Source organism: Pantherophis guttatus, chromosome 10 (genome assembly GCF_059756535.1).
Source record: "Pantherophis guttatus breed Tessera chromosome 10, ASM5975653v1, whole genome shotgun sequence".
Lineage (NCBI taxonomy): Eukaryota > Metazoa > Chordata > Lepidosauria > Squamata > Colubridae > Pantherophis > Pantherophis guttatus.
In genome coordinates, this window is record NC_142072.1 from 16,946,282 (window position 1) to 16,964,984 (window position 18,703).

The 18,703-nt window shown below is 43.4% G+C and overlaps 1 protein-coding gene and 1 long non-coding RNA gene across 2 annotated transcripts in view; one reads left to right on the forward strand and one right to left on the reverse strand.

The window, feature by feature from the left end:
• The window catches only part of ARID1A (AT-rich interaction domain 1A), an 86,464-nt gene extending 76,477 nt beyond the window's left edge, over nt 1-9,987 (reverse strand). The window contains exon 1 of the mRNA XM_034413557.2: nt 8,328-9,987. Coding sequence (XP_034269448.1) covers nt 8,328-9,467 — 1,140 coding nt within the window. The 5' untranslated portion in view covers nt 9,468-9,987. The remainder of the gene's footprint in view (nt 1-8,327) is intronic.
• Nucleotides 9,988-12,282: 2,295 nt separating this feature from the next.
• On the forward strand, nt 12,283-17,488 carry LOC117663410 (uncharacterized). The gene is made up of 3 exons (XR_004590687.3): nt 12,283-12,422; nt 13,366-13,541; nt 16,097-17,488. It is a non-coding gene; the product is annotated as an uncharacterized LOC117663410 (long non-coding RNA).
• The last annotated feature ends 1,215 nt before the right edge of the window (nt 17,489-18,703 follow it).

Genomic DNA, 18,703 nt, shown 5'->3' on the forward strand with positions numbered 1-18,703 from the left:
AACCGATGGCTCTATAAAAGATTTTTAAATACAGCTAGTCCTCAACTTACATCAGTTTGTTTAGTGACCGTTCAAAGTTACAATGGCACTGAAAAAAGTGGCTTATGACTGTTTTTCACACTTATGACCATTGCAGCACCATGATCACAGGATCAAAATTCTGGCACTTGGCAACCAACTCATATTTATCAATGACGGTTGCAGTGTCCGAAGGTCATGTGATCATCTTTTGCGATCTTCTGACAAGCAAAGTCAGTGGGGAAGCAAGATTCACTTAACAACCATGTTATTAACTCAATAAGTGCAGTGACAACTGTGGCAAGAAAGGTCATCAAATGGGCCAAAACTCACTCAGCAACTGTCTCATTTAGCAACGGAAATTTTGGGCTCAATTGTGATAAGTTGAGGGCTACCGTAACTGCACCTTTCAGAATTCAAAACATGAAGATGGGGACACAGATCAGACTGAATGTGGCAACAGTCTATTCTTGGATTTGCTGTTATAATAAATTTTAAAAACTAACGTTAGGAGAGTTCCTCATTTTATTCCCACAAATCAGAATGAACTTTAAAAGCAGTGCAATTTATTTAGTGGGGATACAGCCTAGAAGCATACTTTTTATCCTTTCCCCAAAAAAAATCCCAAGGCTTTAAGTGACTTAAAAAAAAAATTATCTTCCAGTTTATAGAAAGCTCCCTTACACCCACCAGGAAATGCTACTTATTCATCTTGCAAATAGATGAGTGTGTTTTATAAAGTGGTTTCCTCCACGTGTCAGTATGCAACAATCTTATCTTAAAGGTTTGATATGAATTTCTTGTTTTGAAAATAAGTGACACTCTGTTTCCATTCCAATTCTAGCACAAATCTTGAGCAAAGTATTAATCCAGTACACATCGTATTCTCTCCCGTGTAATCCCGGATATAGTAGAAAAGAATGTCACAGGCTTTCTTCCTCTTTTTAAGGTTGTTTTGCCGGCACCAGTGACAAGAGATTCTGGCTTGAATCATGAATAAAGAGAAATTGTAGTTAAATCTGATAGTATACAATTTAGTTTTTATGGGATAACATACACATCATCAAATGACTGATAGAAAAACAATGACTTCTTCTTCAAGGCATTTGTTGAGATCACAAAATTCAGGTAATGCTAATCTGTAGGGATAACAAAAATTAGTTTTCTGGTCTCCTCATTCTTTATGTTACAATTACTAAATTATTTTACAAAATGCCTTGTTTCTGATGGGCAGGCAACTGTGAACCATGACAACTGCAAGTCCTTAAGGTTGTTGCTCTCTACAATTAAAAGAAACCTCATGTTCTAATTTGAATTCAAGTGGTTTGAAAATACAATAAGGGGTGTTTTTTTTTTTCCTTTCTCCAACAAATTTAAGAACTTCTGATGCCAGGGAGATCTCTCAGCACTAGTCACAATTTGTGAATGAACTATTATAACATTACCATTGACATTAAGCTTTAAAAAAAAAAGATGAAATGACAGTGGAGACTGATTAGCTTAGAAAATTGGCAGGAGAGTCAGACCAGAAATGGTTCATAAAGCAACAGTCCCATTGGCTCCTCAGTACATAACTCAATCAAGAGCCTTGACATAATATTATGATAAGACTTACTATATAAATTAACACACACGGAAGGGAACAGCCCTGCACTAAGAAGAAAAAACCAGCATGTGCAAGACAATACATTATAGACTATGTTTTAATATATAGCATGTTATTTTAAAGATTTAATTCCAGGACAAGCAACATAAAGCTTCTACATTTCTTACAAACTCTCACATAGGAGCATCTTGTCTTCACAACAAGAAAAACCTCATATATAAGGGAGATATAATATGAACATGAAACAAAAGGAAAGTTAAAAAGCAGCCCTATCTTTTTAAAGAAAAATACTCCTGCATCAATGTCAACTTCTACATCTACAATCTTTCAATCAATTTAGAAGAAATGGCTTTCAATTTTTCTAATGAACTCAAAATAATCACTGTGATGATCAGAAATCGTGCCAAACCGTATTTTTCTAACCACAGATAAGAACTGTTTCCATGGCTTAAGATTCCAGCCTACCATTCAAGTACTTAGCTCCCTAAACTGGTTCCTACTTCATGGCACAGCAGTTTGAAGTGAAGCACAACAGCTCAAACTCTTATCTGAGAATTCAGATATGACAATAATACAGCTCATACAAATCAATGTCAAAGTGTTCTTTTTCCCGTTTCAAAAGCTCCTCTAATGAGTCTATAAAATGGCTTTTGTTCAAATCATGATTTCATTTGTAACGTACATCTCCATTTCCCTGTATAATAACTTAAAATGAGTTACATTAAAAACTAAAAAAAGAGTACACGTGTAACAGCAAACAATATAAAGACAACTTAAAAGGTGTCTGTAGTAATGAAATGTTGCCTGGACCTATACATATCATTAAGCCAATAATAGGCTTTAACTGAACCATGTTCAACCACGGTGACCTGTTTCACATAAAATGCTAAATGTGGGCAAAACATCAATGCAAGAGGTCAGTTCACATGGCTGATAACTGTTCTTTCCCTAGCTTTAGCTATGAGAAAATAGGCTACTCAAAAAATACTTTTAGCTCTGGCTACAGCCATGGTTTCTTTCAGCCCCATCCACAATATGGCACCAGCAAATTATTCTGAAAAATTGTAGCTTTTGACTGAGAAATGAGTTACCCATCAATTTAAAATTTAAAAATCACACTAGCTAATTTCATGTATTAGGCTAAGCCAAAATTAATCATATGACCCCATGAATCTAGAACTGAGTTTAAGAATGTCAATGAAGATTATATTGTTTATATGTGAATTCATTTAAGTGCAGCTTTCCAAATTTACAGTATTTTCATTTATGGACACAGTTAGATTGCCCTCTTCTGCACTGGTAATTTGTTCCTAGCACTGTATAGAATCAAAGTCACCTTACCCATGGAAATTCTACAAGCATATTTTCTTCAACGTCTTATTAGTAAAGACATTCTCCTATATAAGAGGAATGGTCTATAGCAGGAATATCCAACATTTTCCAGGCGTATTTGGAAGGGGACACATTTAATAAGGTGGATGGAGTTAGGACAAAAAATAGAATTATTTCATTTTCAAAATTAAGGGAAAGTTAAATATAAATTATTACTCCTCGGTCACCTATTATGGCACATTAAAAACTAAATCAGGCTGCCAGCTTTTAAAGGTCACAGAATATTACATCCCAGACTTTTGGGGTCCCTATATAGCCCTGTGTTCAGTTTGTATATTTTAATCAACAAGATTTCAATGATACGAGGTTTCTAAAAGCCTTGTTCTAGCATTCAGAATCTCATATAATTTTCCTGACCCAGATATTTAGTAAATACACTAAGGTCTCTTGGCAATTTCCATTTAAAATCAAAATTAAAATCTAAGATATTAAAACAATTTAAAGCAATACTTAAAAGAATATCAGTAATTACAAACTTGTTTAGATGGTGTGTTTTCATGCTTTTTAAAAAAGCCAACAAAGAGGTCAGCTCCTTTTAACTCAGCAAAGCAGGCATTCCAAAGAACTGAGCTAGCAATAGAGAAGGCTTGTTTTCAAGTCACAGCAAACTTCCTCAAATGATCTCAATGAGTGGATATTGGCAGGTGTGCTCAGGGCACTGTGTTCATTCAGGAAGTCCAAATGCAAGCCATACACAGCTTTCAAGATAACCCCCAGCAATGTTTTTAGTACAGGTAAAACTCTGGTCTGAGGTTTTTCCAGACACTCTTCGGTCTTTGGGAAGATAGGCTCAAAAATATGTAAAGCATTAAAATTATGGAAACCGTTTTTCAATGAAATACAGTAACATTTTGATCACATGGCCTTAGAATCATAGTGCCTAGTAGTACCCAAATGAGACTATGATCTATAATATGTGGTTATTTGATTTTTTTTAACAATAATTATGTGTTTATTAGTCAAAAGCCAAGTACCTATCAACACAGACCAATACTGAGAATCTTCTAACTTTAAACGCAAAAGTTATATCAAAGTTACTACACTGCTGGCAGTCTGTGTAGCCAAATACCAATTTAATGAAAATAAGAATTAAAAAACCCAATAAAATCCTATTATCATTTCAGACACAATTTCTAATTCTAAAGGATCAGTGCTTATTAGTGTACAGACACTCTTAGTACCAATTTCATTCGATTCACTTTTAAACATTTCCATGTTTCCCTTATTAAGTTTAGCCTCAACACTAATAATACAGAACAAGTATTGAGTCTAAAACGAACATTTTATTAAAGCATCATTTTAAACGAATTCTAAGCTAATAGCAGCCAGTTTTGTAAATTCTGTTTATGAAATGCTATTTAAAAAGTTACAAGATATGACCTACTTCAGAACTGTTTGTATTAACTATTCATTCTGAAATTATTTTTTCTAGATGCCCTACAATTTCTGTGAAAACCATGCAAGAATTGATCAAGAACTCTTAAATTTCTAGATTTGGCCCTGTAGTCAAGGCCAAAAATCTGCTATTGTTACTGATGTTTACTTCCAACCGAGAAATCCCATGGTATGTGATATCAATATTGCATGTAAGAGTAGGTAAGAATTCATAGATCAGGTTCAGACACTGCACTGAGCCATCAGGCTCAGAGAATAAACTAAAGCAAGGGTGCTAAACTCAAGGCCCGGGGGCCAGATCTGGCCCGCAGGGTGCTTACATCTGGCCCGCGGGGCTGCCCTAGAAACAGCAAAGGACCGGCCCGCAATGCCTCTGGTAGTGAAAAAGGAGCTCGGGAGGGCCACGCATGACGCTCCCAGGCTCCGTTTTTGGCTGCAACAGCCTTGCCCCCCACCTCACCCCTGAGCTCCGTTTTCACTGGCAGAAGGCGACAGGAGGCCGTCACGGCTGAAAATGGAGCTCGGGAGCCCATTTTCACTGCCAGAGCGCTTGGGCCACCACAAATGCCGACACGAGTGACATAAAGCTGGCCACGCCCACCCCGGCCCCCAAGGTCAAACACAACTCTGATGCGGCCCTGAATGAAATTGAGTTTGACACCCCTGAACTAAAGCCTAAGCCATTCACCTGGTTATAAACCACAACTGCTACTTTTACTAAGTAAAAGTAAAAGTAAAACGCTTTACAGATAAATGTGAAAAACAAACCTAGTCACAGATTGAATTCATGTACTGCTGAACTATAAACCACAATTTGTACATCACAATTGTTATATACACACGTTAAGTAAGTCAAAACCAGTCTACATTATTAGCATGTTTGTGAATTTTTTGTATTGTTTTTAGAGTTCTGTTAATTACTTTTAAGTCTATTGTAGCCTCCCTAGCCCCACACAACAGTCGTTAAACTGTGTAATGCTTATATAGTAACTGCACATTAAAGGTAGTGATCTTGGTTTCTTTAGCATGAGACAGATAAACTAATGAGTAACCACAAATACTGCCAAGTTAATCAGACATTCTTCTAAGTCTCTAGATCAGGCCTAGCAATGGGAACCAACCAATTATGCAACGCAATGCTATATGAAAACAGGAATTAATCTATTTCATTTCTTCTTTTTTGTACTACCATTCCTTTCTAAACATCCCAGTCATTTATCACTTGAACCTAGAATTAGATAAGATAAATAATAAAGTTAAGCCTTACAAATAAATACAACTTAAAAAATGTTAACTTTCATCTTTATTTTTCAAATCTTGATAGAATGGAGGAACGTGTGATCTGAATCTGAATCTAATCCAATCCCTTCTCCTTCATTTCAATATGCTGACATGCATATCAATTACCTGAATTCAAAAATCATTTTTATTTACATACCATCTTAAGTATGTCCCTCTTAGAAATGTGGAATAAAAATGTAGTATTTTATAGTGTTTCATTATCCCTAAAGGTGGTGTATGTGTATATATATAGATATATAGACAGATATACACACACACACAAGTATAATTTGCATATACTTGCTCCTAATTGTTGTCATAAACTTTTCAAATAAGATAATTAGTCTCCGCCATTAATGAAATGCTAAAGAGTGACTGGTTTTTGCAGCAAAAACATATGTGAACCAATATGGTAAGCATTTTCAATTTTTGTTAACACCTGCTGTATGGTGAGCATCTTTACAAGTGTGAAGTGTAATGCAAACATACATTACCCAGGTATTTCAGGTTACCAAGACCAATTATAGCTCTCTGATGAGCATATCTTTCAGTGTATTAGCAGCTCTAAGAAATCTCTGCAGTTTCACCTAAATATACAGAATTGTTCCAATCTGCTCCAAGTTGAATCAAATTTGGAAAAAAAAATACAGTTCTATTTCAGAAGAATTAATGGAACAGTCGGCTTATTTCTATTTGTCCTATTCTCCTCTTGTTTGTCTACCATCTTCCTAGAATTGTAAACCCATTTAAATAGATTATTATATTACAGCAGCAGATATGCTGGCAACATTGCATAAAATAAGTAGAGAATTTTTATAATAATGTAAATGCATTTTTAAGAAATAAAGTTCAAGAAGTTAATCTCGTTTTGCTCCTAGTGCAAAACTATCAAATTAAAGTATTGCAAACAGTGATGAAAAGTAGTAAGAACTCAGCAGATAAATGAAATACATTTACCTTTTAATAGACCAACATAGCAAATACCAGATCAACAATACAGCTTAATATGTGTTTATTACCTACATTTTTAAAATAAAACTACAAAGTCCCGTTATAATTAAGGTAAACTGAACTCTCATTCCCTCAATTTCTGTTATTACACATAACACGTTTTTATTAAATGTCCCTACACTAAAGCAGAGGTTCAACTTTCTCTTGCAAGAAAATAATTTTATTTATTTGCCTTGTAGAATAAAATGGATTGTTTAAGCAATAAAAAAATGAAAAAAATGAATTGTAATTATTGTATTTGTTTGTGCAGCCAGTGATTCAAGATGAAAAAGGGTCAGGTCCTGTTGGAAACAGGCGCTGTATCAAACTTGAAAAGAATCACTTATTCTCCAGGAGTCACAGAAACAAAAATAAATGTATTTGTCTGACAAGGTGGGGGTGGGTGGGTGGGAATTACACGACACACAGTATTGTGTCCACCGAATCGACTTCAGGCTTAACCAGCAAAATAAAATCCGTGTTAGCACAAAATGCACTTCTGCCTCTTTTGTTTCAAGGCACAATGCATCTAGGGCAGCCGGTCTGCGAGATGATCTGCTCCTGCTGAACCTTGCTCAAGGTCACAGCCAATTTCAGCTGTGGAATCCGAATAATCATCAAAATAATAATAAAGATTTTTTTTTAAAAAAAAAAAGTCAAAAGTGGCAGGGATGCGCTGGGTTAGGGCTGGTAGGAAAAGCAGAGTGTAAAAGTTTATGAGCTCATCAGGATTGTTGTACCATTACATCAGAGGCAATTATAAATGGCCAAGAGCAGGAGATGGGGAGCCAATCAGATCACAGATAGGATGTCAACCTAAGACCAACTGTCTCCTGGCTTTGACAGAAGGATTTTACCTCCATAATTCAAATCCCAAACCAAAGCAATCTGCACTTACTACTCCCAATCACTGAACTGTTTACCAGCACTGCCAGGCAAAAGCTGAAGGCACCTGGCGATCTCAAAAGGTTACCCAGAAAATGGCTCCGGCCAGCCTGGACAAGAGGAAGAGTGTCCAAGGAGGTCCCTTTGCCCTCTTCTTTACCCCCCTGGCACCTCGCAGGGCGCTCAAGCCGACCCACCCCAAGTGGGGGGGGGAGAGAAAGAGGGGAGATGGCAGAGAGCAGAGCCCCACCGACTTCGCCAGCCCCCCAAGCAGCTCCACACACCCTTTTCTTTCCCCCCCAAGGCAGCAACAGGGAGCTATTTTTTGCCACCCCACCCCTCCCACCCCCAGAGGTGGCGGCGGTCAGCCTTGCCTGCCTTCTCCCCCCCCACCCCATCCCCAGGAACCCCCACCCCCGACAGGCTCGCGGCGAGGAACAACCGAACAGAAGGGCCCCCCCTCAGAAAGACCTGCCACTAAGGCTGGAGAAGGGAGGAAGGGAAAGGCAGAGAGGCAGCCATTTTAGAGACAGAGGAAAGAGAGGCAGACAATGGCAGCTCGCTAGCGATGTGGGCCTGGGAAAGCCCAGACGAGCCCGGCCCCACGGAAGAGGCCCCCCCAGCCCCGCAGAGAGGCAGGCTCCCCTCCTGGCTTTCGCTCTCGGCCCTCTCCAGCCGCCGCCGCCGCCCCCACCCACCCCCCCAGCCGACGGCCCAGGGGCGCCCCGGCACCCCCTTCTCCCCCGCGCCCGAGTTTTACCTGTTGGCTCCTGGCGAGCGACTGTCCCCCGGCGGCGCTGCTGCTCCCGGGGCTCATGGGCGCGTGGTGGCTCCTTTGTTGGCTTCCCGGGCCGGCTGCCGCCCAGCCCTGGCCGGTGCCCCCGCTGTATTGAGAAGCAATGTCCGGTGCGGCCGGGGCCTTGGCCGTCGCTCCGCCGTCCTGGGGGCCGCTGCCGTAATCGGCCCCTGGGTACCCTTGATAACCCCTAGTCGAGCTAGGGGAAGTGAGCAGCTGGTTGAGGGTGGGGGTCGACGTGGGTTGCGGGGAAGGGCCCCCGATGCTGCCGCCTCCTGCGCCGCCGGCCGAGGGCCCCATGGCCCCGAACCGCTGCTGCTGGAAAACCGAAGCCGGCGGTTTCGCCCCGGCTTGAGCGGGGCTTTGAGCGTTTCCCCGGGGGGAGCTCAGGGCGTAGGCCTGAGGGGGAGGCGGGTAGGCGCCGGCGCTGCGTCCGGCGGCGGGGTAGTAGTTGTTGTACTGGTGGTTGGGGAAGCCGTGCTCCGCGCTGCCGACGCCATGCGAGTTCTGGGGAGGGGGCGGCCCCTGGGGGGGCCCCGCGGGCCCCGAGTACGGCTGCTCCAGGCCTCCGCTCTGCAGCGCTGCCATGCCAGGGCTTTGTTGTCCGCCATGTTGGTGGAAAGCAGCGGCCGCGACGACGGCCGCAGCCGCCTGGGCGCCTCGACCGTAGGGTTGCCCGAACCCGTAGGCTGGCGGGGCTAAGGCGGCCGGATGAGTCGGGGGCGGCGGTTGCTGCTGCTGCTGCTGTGGCTGCGGCGTCCCCACCCCGTCGCTGCTGTTGCTACTGCCGCCGCTACCACTACCGGGCGGCTCCGGGAGGTTATTGTTCAGGGTGGCGACGGGCCTAGGGCCCGGGTTCCCGTTGGGGCTCTTCAGGTCGGGCTCGGCCCCAGCGCCCCCGCCATTGCTCTCGGCCCCGTCCTGCAGTTCCTTTCCCGGGGGACCTTCACTTTCCGACTGCTTCTCGCCGCCGCGCTCCGCCGCCTCGCCCCCCGCCTCCTCCGACGAACAATCCCGCTGCTGCGCCTCCGCTTTCTTCAGCTCGGACGGAGCCGGGGCACCCAAGCTGCTGGCGGCGGCGGCGGGGGCCACCTGAGCGGCCATGATCCCCCCTCCCCAGCCAGCCAGCCCACCCCCCCCGCCCGACCTACTCCCCGCCTGGCCGGCCGGCCGGCACAAGGCCTCACCGCTCTTCTCCTCCTCCTCCTCCTTTCGTCCTCCCCGCTCAAGCGGCGGCGGGCTCCGCGGGACAACGGGGTCTCATTCCTCCCCCGGCGCGGCGAGCTCCGGCGGGCTGGACGCGGGTGCGAGGGGCCTGGCCCCGCGGTGCCTCCTCGCTCAGTTGCAGCCGGCGAAGAAAGGGGAGAGGAGGAGGAGGAGGAGGAGGAGGAAAGGGGGAGGGGAGCAGGACGGGGCTCCCGGTGGGGGAGAGGAGAAAGGGAAGGGGGGCACAGCGGGCGAGGAGACGCCGGACGGAGCCCCTTGCGCGGAGCCGGGCCGAGAGGCGAGACCGAGACAAGCCGAGTGGCGGCGGCTTCCGACTCTCGTCCGCCGAGTCCTGCTCACTCCGACACGAGGCTCAGCACTGCCATTTTACCCAGCGCCGCGGCAACTTGCCAAACCCGGAGTGGAATCTGGCGCGGAGCGGAGCGCCCTTTCCCCTCCCCCCTCACAAAGGAGGAGCTGCCAGGCCCTGGACGCTTTCAACTCAGCACGGCTGAAGCTGGAAGCGAACAGCCCGCCGGCCGCTCGCAAAACCTGACACGGAATTGCCGGCGGAGGAGCCGAACTCGAGCTTTTCGAAGCCACAAAAGGAAGCTTCGCTGCTGACAAAACAGCCAAGATGGACCGGGGGAACCTTCGCTTCGGAGGACAGCGGAGGCAGCTCCGGGCCCGCCCGCTCCCAGTAACCCTCCGAGGGAAGCGGCAGCCGCTTGCTCTCTCTTTTTTTGCAAAGCGCACAAAGCCTCCCGTCGCTAGGAAAGTCCAGGACTTGGTAGCTTTAAGGGCAGGAGGGATTAAGAGACGCCGCATAAAGGCCGGAGAGATGAACTGCCAGAATAGATCAAAACTTCAACCAGAGCCCTGCTGGATGGAGCAGGAGTGGGAAAGTTCACTCTACTTGTGATGCTCACTGTAATAACTTGGGAAAACCGGGTGATGGGTGGCACTGTTCCTTCAGAAAAGGCGGCAGGCGTCGAGCATGTTCAAAAGAGGATGGATTTTAGTCGTGCAATTAATACCTTTTGGGCCACTGGTGTTCGTTTGTATAATTCGCAAGACAGAGTGAACTTCAGTTAATCACGGGGCAAGTTCACACCAACAGTGTGAGCCAAAAACGTTAACTGCCAGCCTAGATGGTTCAGTGTATTCTGCAAACTGGATCTTGGGGAACAATGGTCAAGGTTTTAATTCAAGTAAACACACCAAGAAATAAATTTACATTTCTTGTGACTATCCTTAATGCTGCAGGGAGCATGCCTTGTGCAGCCTAAGTTTCTTTCACCTGAGCAATATGCGGGTCCAGAGGACAACAGAATAATAAATTATGTGCAACATGTGCGGTCTATATCTACTCAGTTGGTGTTTGATGCCCAAATGTGTACCCTTGTGCTGAAGGACCATGCACCACCAAATCTATTAGGTTACTTATATGCCAAGTCCAGATTATGGCTGAACTTGCAGCAACATACAAACCTAAAAAGAAGTTGGATCTGATTGCCTTGATTTCCACCAACTACTAGGCATTCAGTCCATCAAGATTCAGTGATTCACGGGTTAGCTCATTGTATGAACACAGCCTCTGTGATGAATAGCAGAAATATACAGATTTAAAATTTACAATTAATAAAACAAAAATTCCAATGATTCTAGCAAGCATACTGGTGGCACAAAAGAAAAAGGCAACACACGTAACATGTTTAATCGTGCCGATATGAACATTCCATTTAAACTACCAAACAATGCAGTAAACATGAAACCAATATCCCTTCATTAAGTTTCCCAAATCAAATCCACCCACCCTATAGGTGTTATTTCCAGTTTTGGCCTCAAAATTGCTTACTGTTTTATCTTTCATTCTTTATCTTACATTCTACCTTTGTGGCCTACTTCATTTTTGATAATTCTTAACTATTCAGTTGATGAATCACATTCTGTTAGCCACACGCCTGAAATACTATGACCTGTGCAAGTAATTCCAGATGTTTGTTCTTCTACCCATTATCTTATGAATGAAAATATTGTAACTTGACTCCTTTTAAATGTCAAGTTTTGAACTGCAACCCTGAAGGACTTTCCATACCTTTGATTCTAGCAGCCCAGAGGTGGATACAATAGACCACATACACAAAACAGTTTCCTAAGTTCTCATTTGTTTTGTGGCGTGTCAAATTAACAACCCAATTATTTTATATTCAAGTAAAATTATCTCTTCCACTTGCCCAATCCATTCCTTTCATGCAAATATGTAAACTGTAGGATTCGAAAATCCTAAAACAACCTTGGGAAGGCATGCACAAATTGACTAGTCAAGGTTTTTGGTCTTCCCTTTTCAAAACTGTTGATTTCGTACACATGCATGCAGAGGGTGACAACAGAGCACTGTGTGTGTGTATGTGAATAGATAGCATAAAAGTCAGGACAAGAACTTGAAGAGAATTGGTAAATCAGACAAAGGCCCTACAGTGCCCATCATCTTGTTTTCTACAATGCTGCCCCTCGCCAGATGCCCATCCAAAAGCACGCATAAAGGCAACACTCCCTTCCTATCTTAATCCCCAGCAATTGTTGTTCAGGAGCAGGCAGTCTTAAGATCTTTGGTGGCAATATATAAAACCATTGTCATGGGGATGGGAGGAGATGCACTGCTCTAGTGATGTCATAAGGAGCTTGCCAATGCTATACATCCCTTCAACACTAGTGCACCCATAGTCCCTATTAGAACTGCCTTGCTAGCAGCAGTGTGCATCAGCCAGAGGCTCACAGTTGAGCCCACTGGAGAATTGGTGGTAATGGAGAGAGATTTAGAGACTTAAAAACAACAGTAGGATGACACAGGTATCAAAATAAAATTACTATCCAGAAGAAAATTAGGAAATGAGCCCACCCTTCAGAACAAATGTAATATTACCAAACGTCTTGAGAATTGCCATGATAGCATTAATTGATGTTTCTGATCAGCTGACAAACCAACCATCATACCACTCTAATCAGAACTTCTATTAATGCTTCAGAACTCTTGTTTTCATCAAGTAAGCGGGCTTGGCTATTGACACTCCATAATCCTCTATATTTTGTAGTCTTGTTTAAATGTTAGTAGATTCAGATCTTTCTCCCTTTCATTCTTCATTCTTTAGACAAGCCATCAAGGGATGTAAGATACTTTCATCAACATTCTAGAATGTAAAAGTTGCATTCTACTCAGCTCTCTCAAAGCCTCATCCATATTATCTTTAATTTATTTTTTATAAGCTGTAAACAAATAACTGGTTAATCTTTTGTTCAATTTTTTTGCACTTGAAATCCTACAATTAGTAATTCTTACTTCCCTCAGGACTTATTTTTCAAGCAGTACCTTACCAACCTGAGGAACAGGCTGTTTCTTCCTTCCTGGGGCATTCCTCGATCTGCAGACAATGGCACTTCCCAAATTACTAACCCAGCAAGGACTGGGGTTCAGTGTCAAAGCACATGCTTTGCACACAAAGGCTGGGTGCTACGGCATAATGTGGTTTGTTTGATTTGGGCTTGGTGTGGTTTACAGCTAGGAAGGGATTGTGAACCCAGCTGTGACTTACTTAACAAATCATGGTCAACCCATGTGTTGTACGGGAAGTTAGGTAAACCCATCCCACATCAGGGAAAATAGGCTTATAGGAAACCTTGGGAAGCTAACTTGCTAGGGTATTAGTATGAAGCAACTTTGGTGCAAGACCATCTTTTCTATTTTGGGAATGTTAACTCTTACCTGATGTTCAGCTATAACCTTTTGTTTCTCCAGACCCAACTAGCGAGACAATTCCAAGAAAAAATATATGATGGAACAGAAGTTTTGATGTCATGTATTGACAAACGCCTGCAACAATAGCTATATATTACCACCAAGATCAGAGACCTGGCACCAATGAATAACAGTTGTTGAGGGACAGCATCAAGAAAGGTCCCATGTCCTGCCAGGTGGGCACCTAGTATGTGTGCAGGACTGTTAAAAACAGATGCAGAACTCAGGGATGGGTTCTACTTACCTTTACTACTGGTTTGCAACGGGGCCGCCCATGCGCTTTGCTCGCGCACACTCTTCTGCGCATGTGCAGAAGCATTTTGATGACGTCGGGGTTGGTGGGCTGAGCCTCCCGCCAGTTTTACTACCAGTTCTATAGAACCGGTGCGAACCAGGGGCAACCCACCACTGGCAGAGCTAAAAGGACATTTACTGATCCACAATTCCAAGCACCCAATCCCAGTAGAGCATGTGGCTGCTTTAAAGAACTGAGGCAGATGATACAGTCATACACACTCTGAAGCATTACAGGTTTTTTTTGGGGGGGGGGAAACATTTGTACTTGCTTTGTATTAACTAGATTCTCACATGCTAAGTTATGATGCATTTTTTGTCTCTGTGTTGTATGAATTCACTCATAGATTTATTAACTACGGTTCATTACTTCATGAACTCACTGACATAAAGTTCTTGATGCAGTTACTTCCGTATTCACAATTTCTACTTTGATGGTATTAAACCTTATAATTTATGGGGCTTAGCTTCAAGATGAATAGAATAGAATAGAATAGAATAGAATAGAATAGAATAGAATAGAATAGAATAGAATAGAATAGAATAGAATAGAATATTTTTTTATTGGCCAAATGTGATTGGACACACAAGGAATTTGTCTTGGTGCATATGCTCTCAGTGTACATAAAAAGAAAAGATACGTTCATCAAGAATCATAAGATAGAACCTTGGAACTACACGGTCAATATACTGGGATGTAGCTTAACTTGGATCAGGTTGTAACCACAATCCAGCTATACAAAATAATAACTCTATCCAGATGCTTCCATCTGGGAAAGCAAAGGGAAATCATCAAAGCCATTAAAAAACAAAAGTTAGAATATTTTGGACATATGATGCGAGACCCAGAAAAATACGGCATCCTTCACTTAATCCTCCAAGGAAATATTGAAGGCAAAGGAGGTCCAGGCAGAAGAACAACATCATGGCTTCAAAACCTAAGGGACTGGTTTGGACCAAACTCAGCAGCCCTTTTTCATACGGCTGTTGATAAAAATAGGATGGCCAACATGATCGCCAACGTCCAATGACGGATATGGCACAAGAAGAAGAAGAAGATGCTTCCAACTACAGGCCAATAATCCCCTGTGAATATAACCCTAGTGAGGTGTACTTCTAAGACACAGAGTCCAGAGTACCTGAAACAGAAGGGTGTCAGGATATAATTAGCTGTCCTGACCCACCACTGAAGACTGAGGGTCAACACCAATTATGGCTTTCCAAGGTATCAACCCCAGGCTGAACGTAGCATGATTTGTATCTTTTAAGACTTATTTCTGACTTTGGTGAGCTGTATTTTTGTTCTTTTGCTGGTGTACATTGTTAAAAGCGTGTGCAAATTGCATTTTGGGTCAAAGGGAATTTAGAAATACTTCAGGCAATTTGAGTGGGAAAGCCAGCAGCTTAAGAGCGGATGCGAAAGATATTGAAGGCTCTGGCTCCTCCTTTCTTAGGACAGCCAGGTCTCGAATGCAAGGCACTTCGTTCTCCTCTCCTTTCATTGGATACTGAGCACATGGCCTCCAGAGCAATGCCAGCTCCTGCTTTGCTTTGATACCACAGTTCAGTTCGCTTGTGACTCCCAGATGGCAATACAGGCCACCACCACTAGGTTGGCTCCTATTAAAGTTGAGTTTCATGAAAGTGGTCCTGCCACTTAAACACAGCATCAAGGCAGTTTAGGAAACCTGGTCTAGATTAGGGTGCTAAAAAAGAGAGGAACAGGGTTTCTCTCTTTAAAACACATTTTGCCAAATGTGTGATGGCAAATGTGGACTGAATCGTTGACATGGAAACGGGATTGGAACACACTCCTGACTCCCTCCTTCAGTGTGGGCAGAGGGACAAGCACAAGCCCTTGTACACACACACACACATATACACACACACAGTTAGAATTATCCCTGGCCCCTAAGCAGGCTGCAAACATGGCATGGAATCCTTACTAGGAATAGGGTTAATGTTTCAGAAATAAATGCTTCTAACCCTGAAAACAAGAGGAGGGAAAAATACAGTATTAAAGAAGGTTATGAAAAGAAGTGGGGTTGGGAGGGGGGTGGAAGGAGGGAAGAAAACTAGAGAGGTATACTTAGGAGAGTGCTGGGTGCTTTTTTTTCCTTTTTTTTTTTTTACTCAAAGGCACAGCATTCTGAGATAGCAGCAGCACTGAGGAGGAGAGCCATCTATTATTTAGAATAGAGTGACTTACAAAATGTGGAATGGAATCCAGGCTCACTTGGATTATGTACTAACCCAAAATACTTTGGGGGGGGGGCAGAGAGGAATGGCAAAAGTGCTGAGCTTCAGCTAATGCTGCCGTTTCCAATGGGTTTGTGTTTTGTGAATTTCCTTTCTTCCTTACTAGAATCCTGACACTTAATTCTTATTTTTTTTTTTGCTTTCTCTTCCCAATATGCTTCTCATCTTGCTGGGAAAGACCAGCCTACTGAGCAAGTAACATGGAATGTATTCGACTCTCCACTGGGGCAACAGCAGCTGCCAGCCTTGTGTTTCTTTGGGGGCTAAATCCCTCCCCACCCCACCCCACCCAAGATTTTTCAACCTGCCTTCTCTCCCCCACATTGATACAGTGCTGGGTTTGGGGGAGGGGAGGGGCAGGATGAGAAATTTTTTAACAGCGCAAAACTGATGTGGAGTTTGAACATAAGGCAACGATCCATTTGCGGAACGCAAACTGTAATGCTCAAAGAGTGACATGGATTTTCAAGGTGAGGGGCAGTGCTGGCCCTGAAAACGTAACAAGAGGGTTTGGGGAAAGAGACCCAAGTTAAAGACCTGTCAAGAAGGTTCAAATGAATAACCGTGTTTGATTTAAGATTTTACAGTGACTGACTTCCAAAACTTTAGGCTTCATATTAAAAGACAAGAAAGTGGACTGAGCCGAAGTCAAGGAAATCTATTATTTTACCAGTCCTAGACTTGAGAGAGTCAAAACCTGGAACGGATCACGGTAAAGACAGATGGAGTGGAACCTAAGGTACAGCACATTCTGTTCCTGTAATATAAATCTCAACCTGCAGGGGTTTAAAAAGGGAATGCAAAGGAAAAGCAGGGAGAAAAGTAATAGAAGAGATCTTGGGCCAAATGTGAGAAACTCTTTTTTTAAAAAGCTATAATATATTGGTTTTGTGGCCTTCTGCATATTCTTGAAGATAGTTGTTCAGAAATAAGATTAGTGCAACTGCAGAGGCATGTATAGTAAACACCTAGATCTGAAACCAGTGAACCTGGAGAAAAAGGGCAGCTCCGACATTTCAGAATGATAAACCTGACTAGAACAGTAAATACAGGACCAAGAGCAGACTTGGAAAATATTTTGAATTTTAAAGAGCAAACTTATGTGGCTGGTTAATTTAATTTTTTTTTTTTACAACGACGTATTTGAAGGTTTACAAAACTGGTGCTCTGGATCAGAAAATGAACACTTTTAACTTTTTTTGTTTGGACCACGTATTTCTTACCAGCACACCACCCACCTATCCCAAACACTATTCTGTTAGAACTTGGGAGTCTCGCATCACCATCCAATAGCTTCAATCACCATCAATCCTGGGGACCATCACTTGCCATGGAATCCCATATCATGAGTTATAAATCATTACTTTCAACCATGCACATACGGTATACAACAGTCTCCCTTACTCAGGCCTGTCAAACTGCCGGCCTGTGGGCCAGATGCATCACACACAGGCCACGCCCACCCCGGCTCCGCAAAGGCAAAAAACCATCACGATACGTCACGTGACGCGATCAAGTTTGACATCTGTGCCCTTACTGGTGCATTCTGTTAATAAAATCTTATAAATCGGATCTCAGTCTAAGCATGCAGAATAACAGATCTTTCTTCCAAAATGTTTACATAACTTCAAAACAAGAGAAACAGAAAGCGAGAGATGAAGCTGCAACTCTCTTAGTGCATTTTTCTACTAAAGAATTAGTGTTCTCCATCCAGTCTTGATATTCCAGGCCCCGATGACCCTCCAAGATAATGGGTTATCAAGCCTAACCTATTTTATGCAAGTTGATGTCTGCTCTTGCATGGTGTAATACAGGGGTCAGTAACCTGCAGCTCTGGAGCCGCATGTGGCTCTTTCACCCCTCTGCTGCGGCTCCCTGTCACTCAAAATGTGTGTGTCACAACCGCCAATGTGCGACACCTGCCAGCACGCGATTTATTGAGCTTTTCAACCCCTGGTAGGCCAATCATGGATAAATCCAAGAAAACTACAAGAAACTACATATTCAACTACGTATGCTAATTTTGTGGCCGTTCAAGAAATAGTCAGGCATGGGAAGGGTTTTGTGGCTCCCGGTGTTTTCTTTTCTGTGGGAAATAGGTCCAAATGGCTCTTTGATTGTTTAGTTGCAGACCCCTGGTATAATAAGAAGAGGATTCAACATGAATACTCAAAATACAAAGCATGAGATGAAGGCTACTTCATTGAGACACAGTTGTCACGGCACATACATGCTTTGTTACATGCAAGTGCAAGTGCAGCTGGGCACACTTACAGTACAGGTGGTCTTCCACTTACAGTCATTTATTTAGCAACTGAAAGTCATTTACAACCAGTCTTCGCAGTTTCAATCGTTGCAGCATCCCCAGAATCACATGATCAAAATTTGGGAGTTGGCAACCAGCCTGTGTTTATGACGATTGCAGTGTCCCAGGCAGAGGTGGGTTTCAGCAGGTTCTGACCAGTTCTAGAGAACCGGCAGCTGAAATTTTGAGTAGTTCAGAGAAGCAGTAGTAAAAATTCTGACTGGCCCCGCCCCCATCTATTCTCTGCCTCCCAAGTCCTAGCTGATCGGGAGGAAGTGGAGATTTTGCAGTAACCTTCCCCTGGAGTGTGGAGGGAATGGAGATTTTACAGTATCCTTTCCCTGGAGTGGGATGGGAATGGAGATTTTACAGTATCCTTTCCCTGCCACGCCCACCAAGCCACCCCCACAGAACCGGTAGTAAAAAAATTTGAAACCCACCACTGGCCAGGGTTATGTCATCAGCAATCTTCCCAGCTGT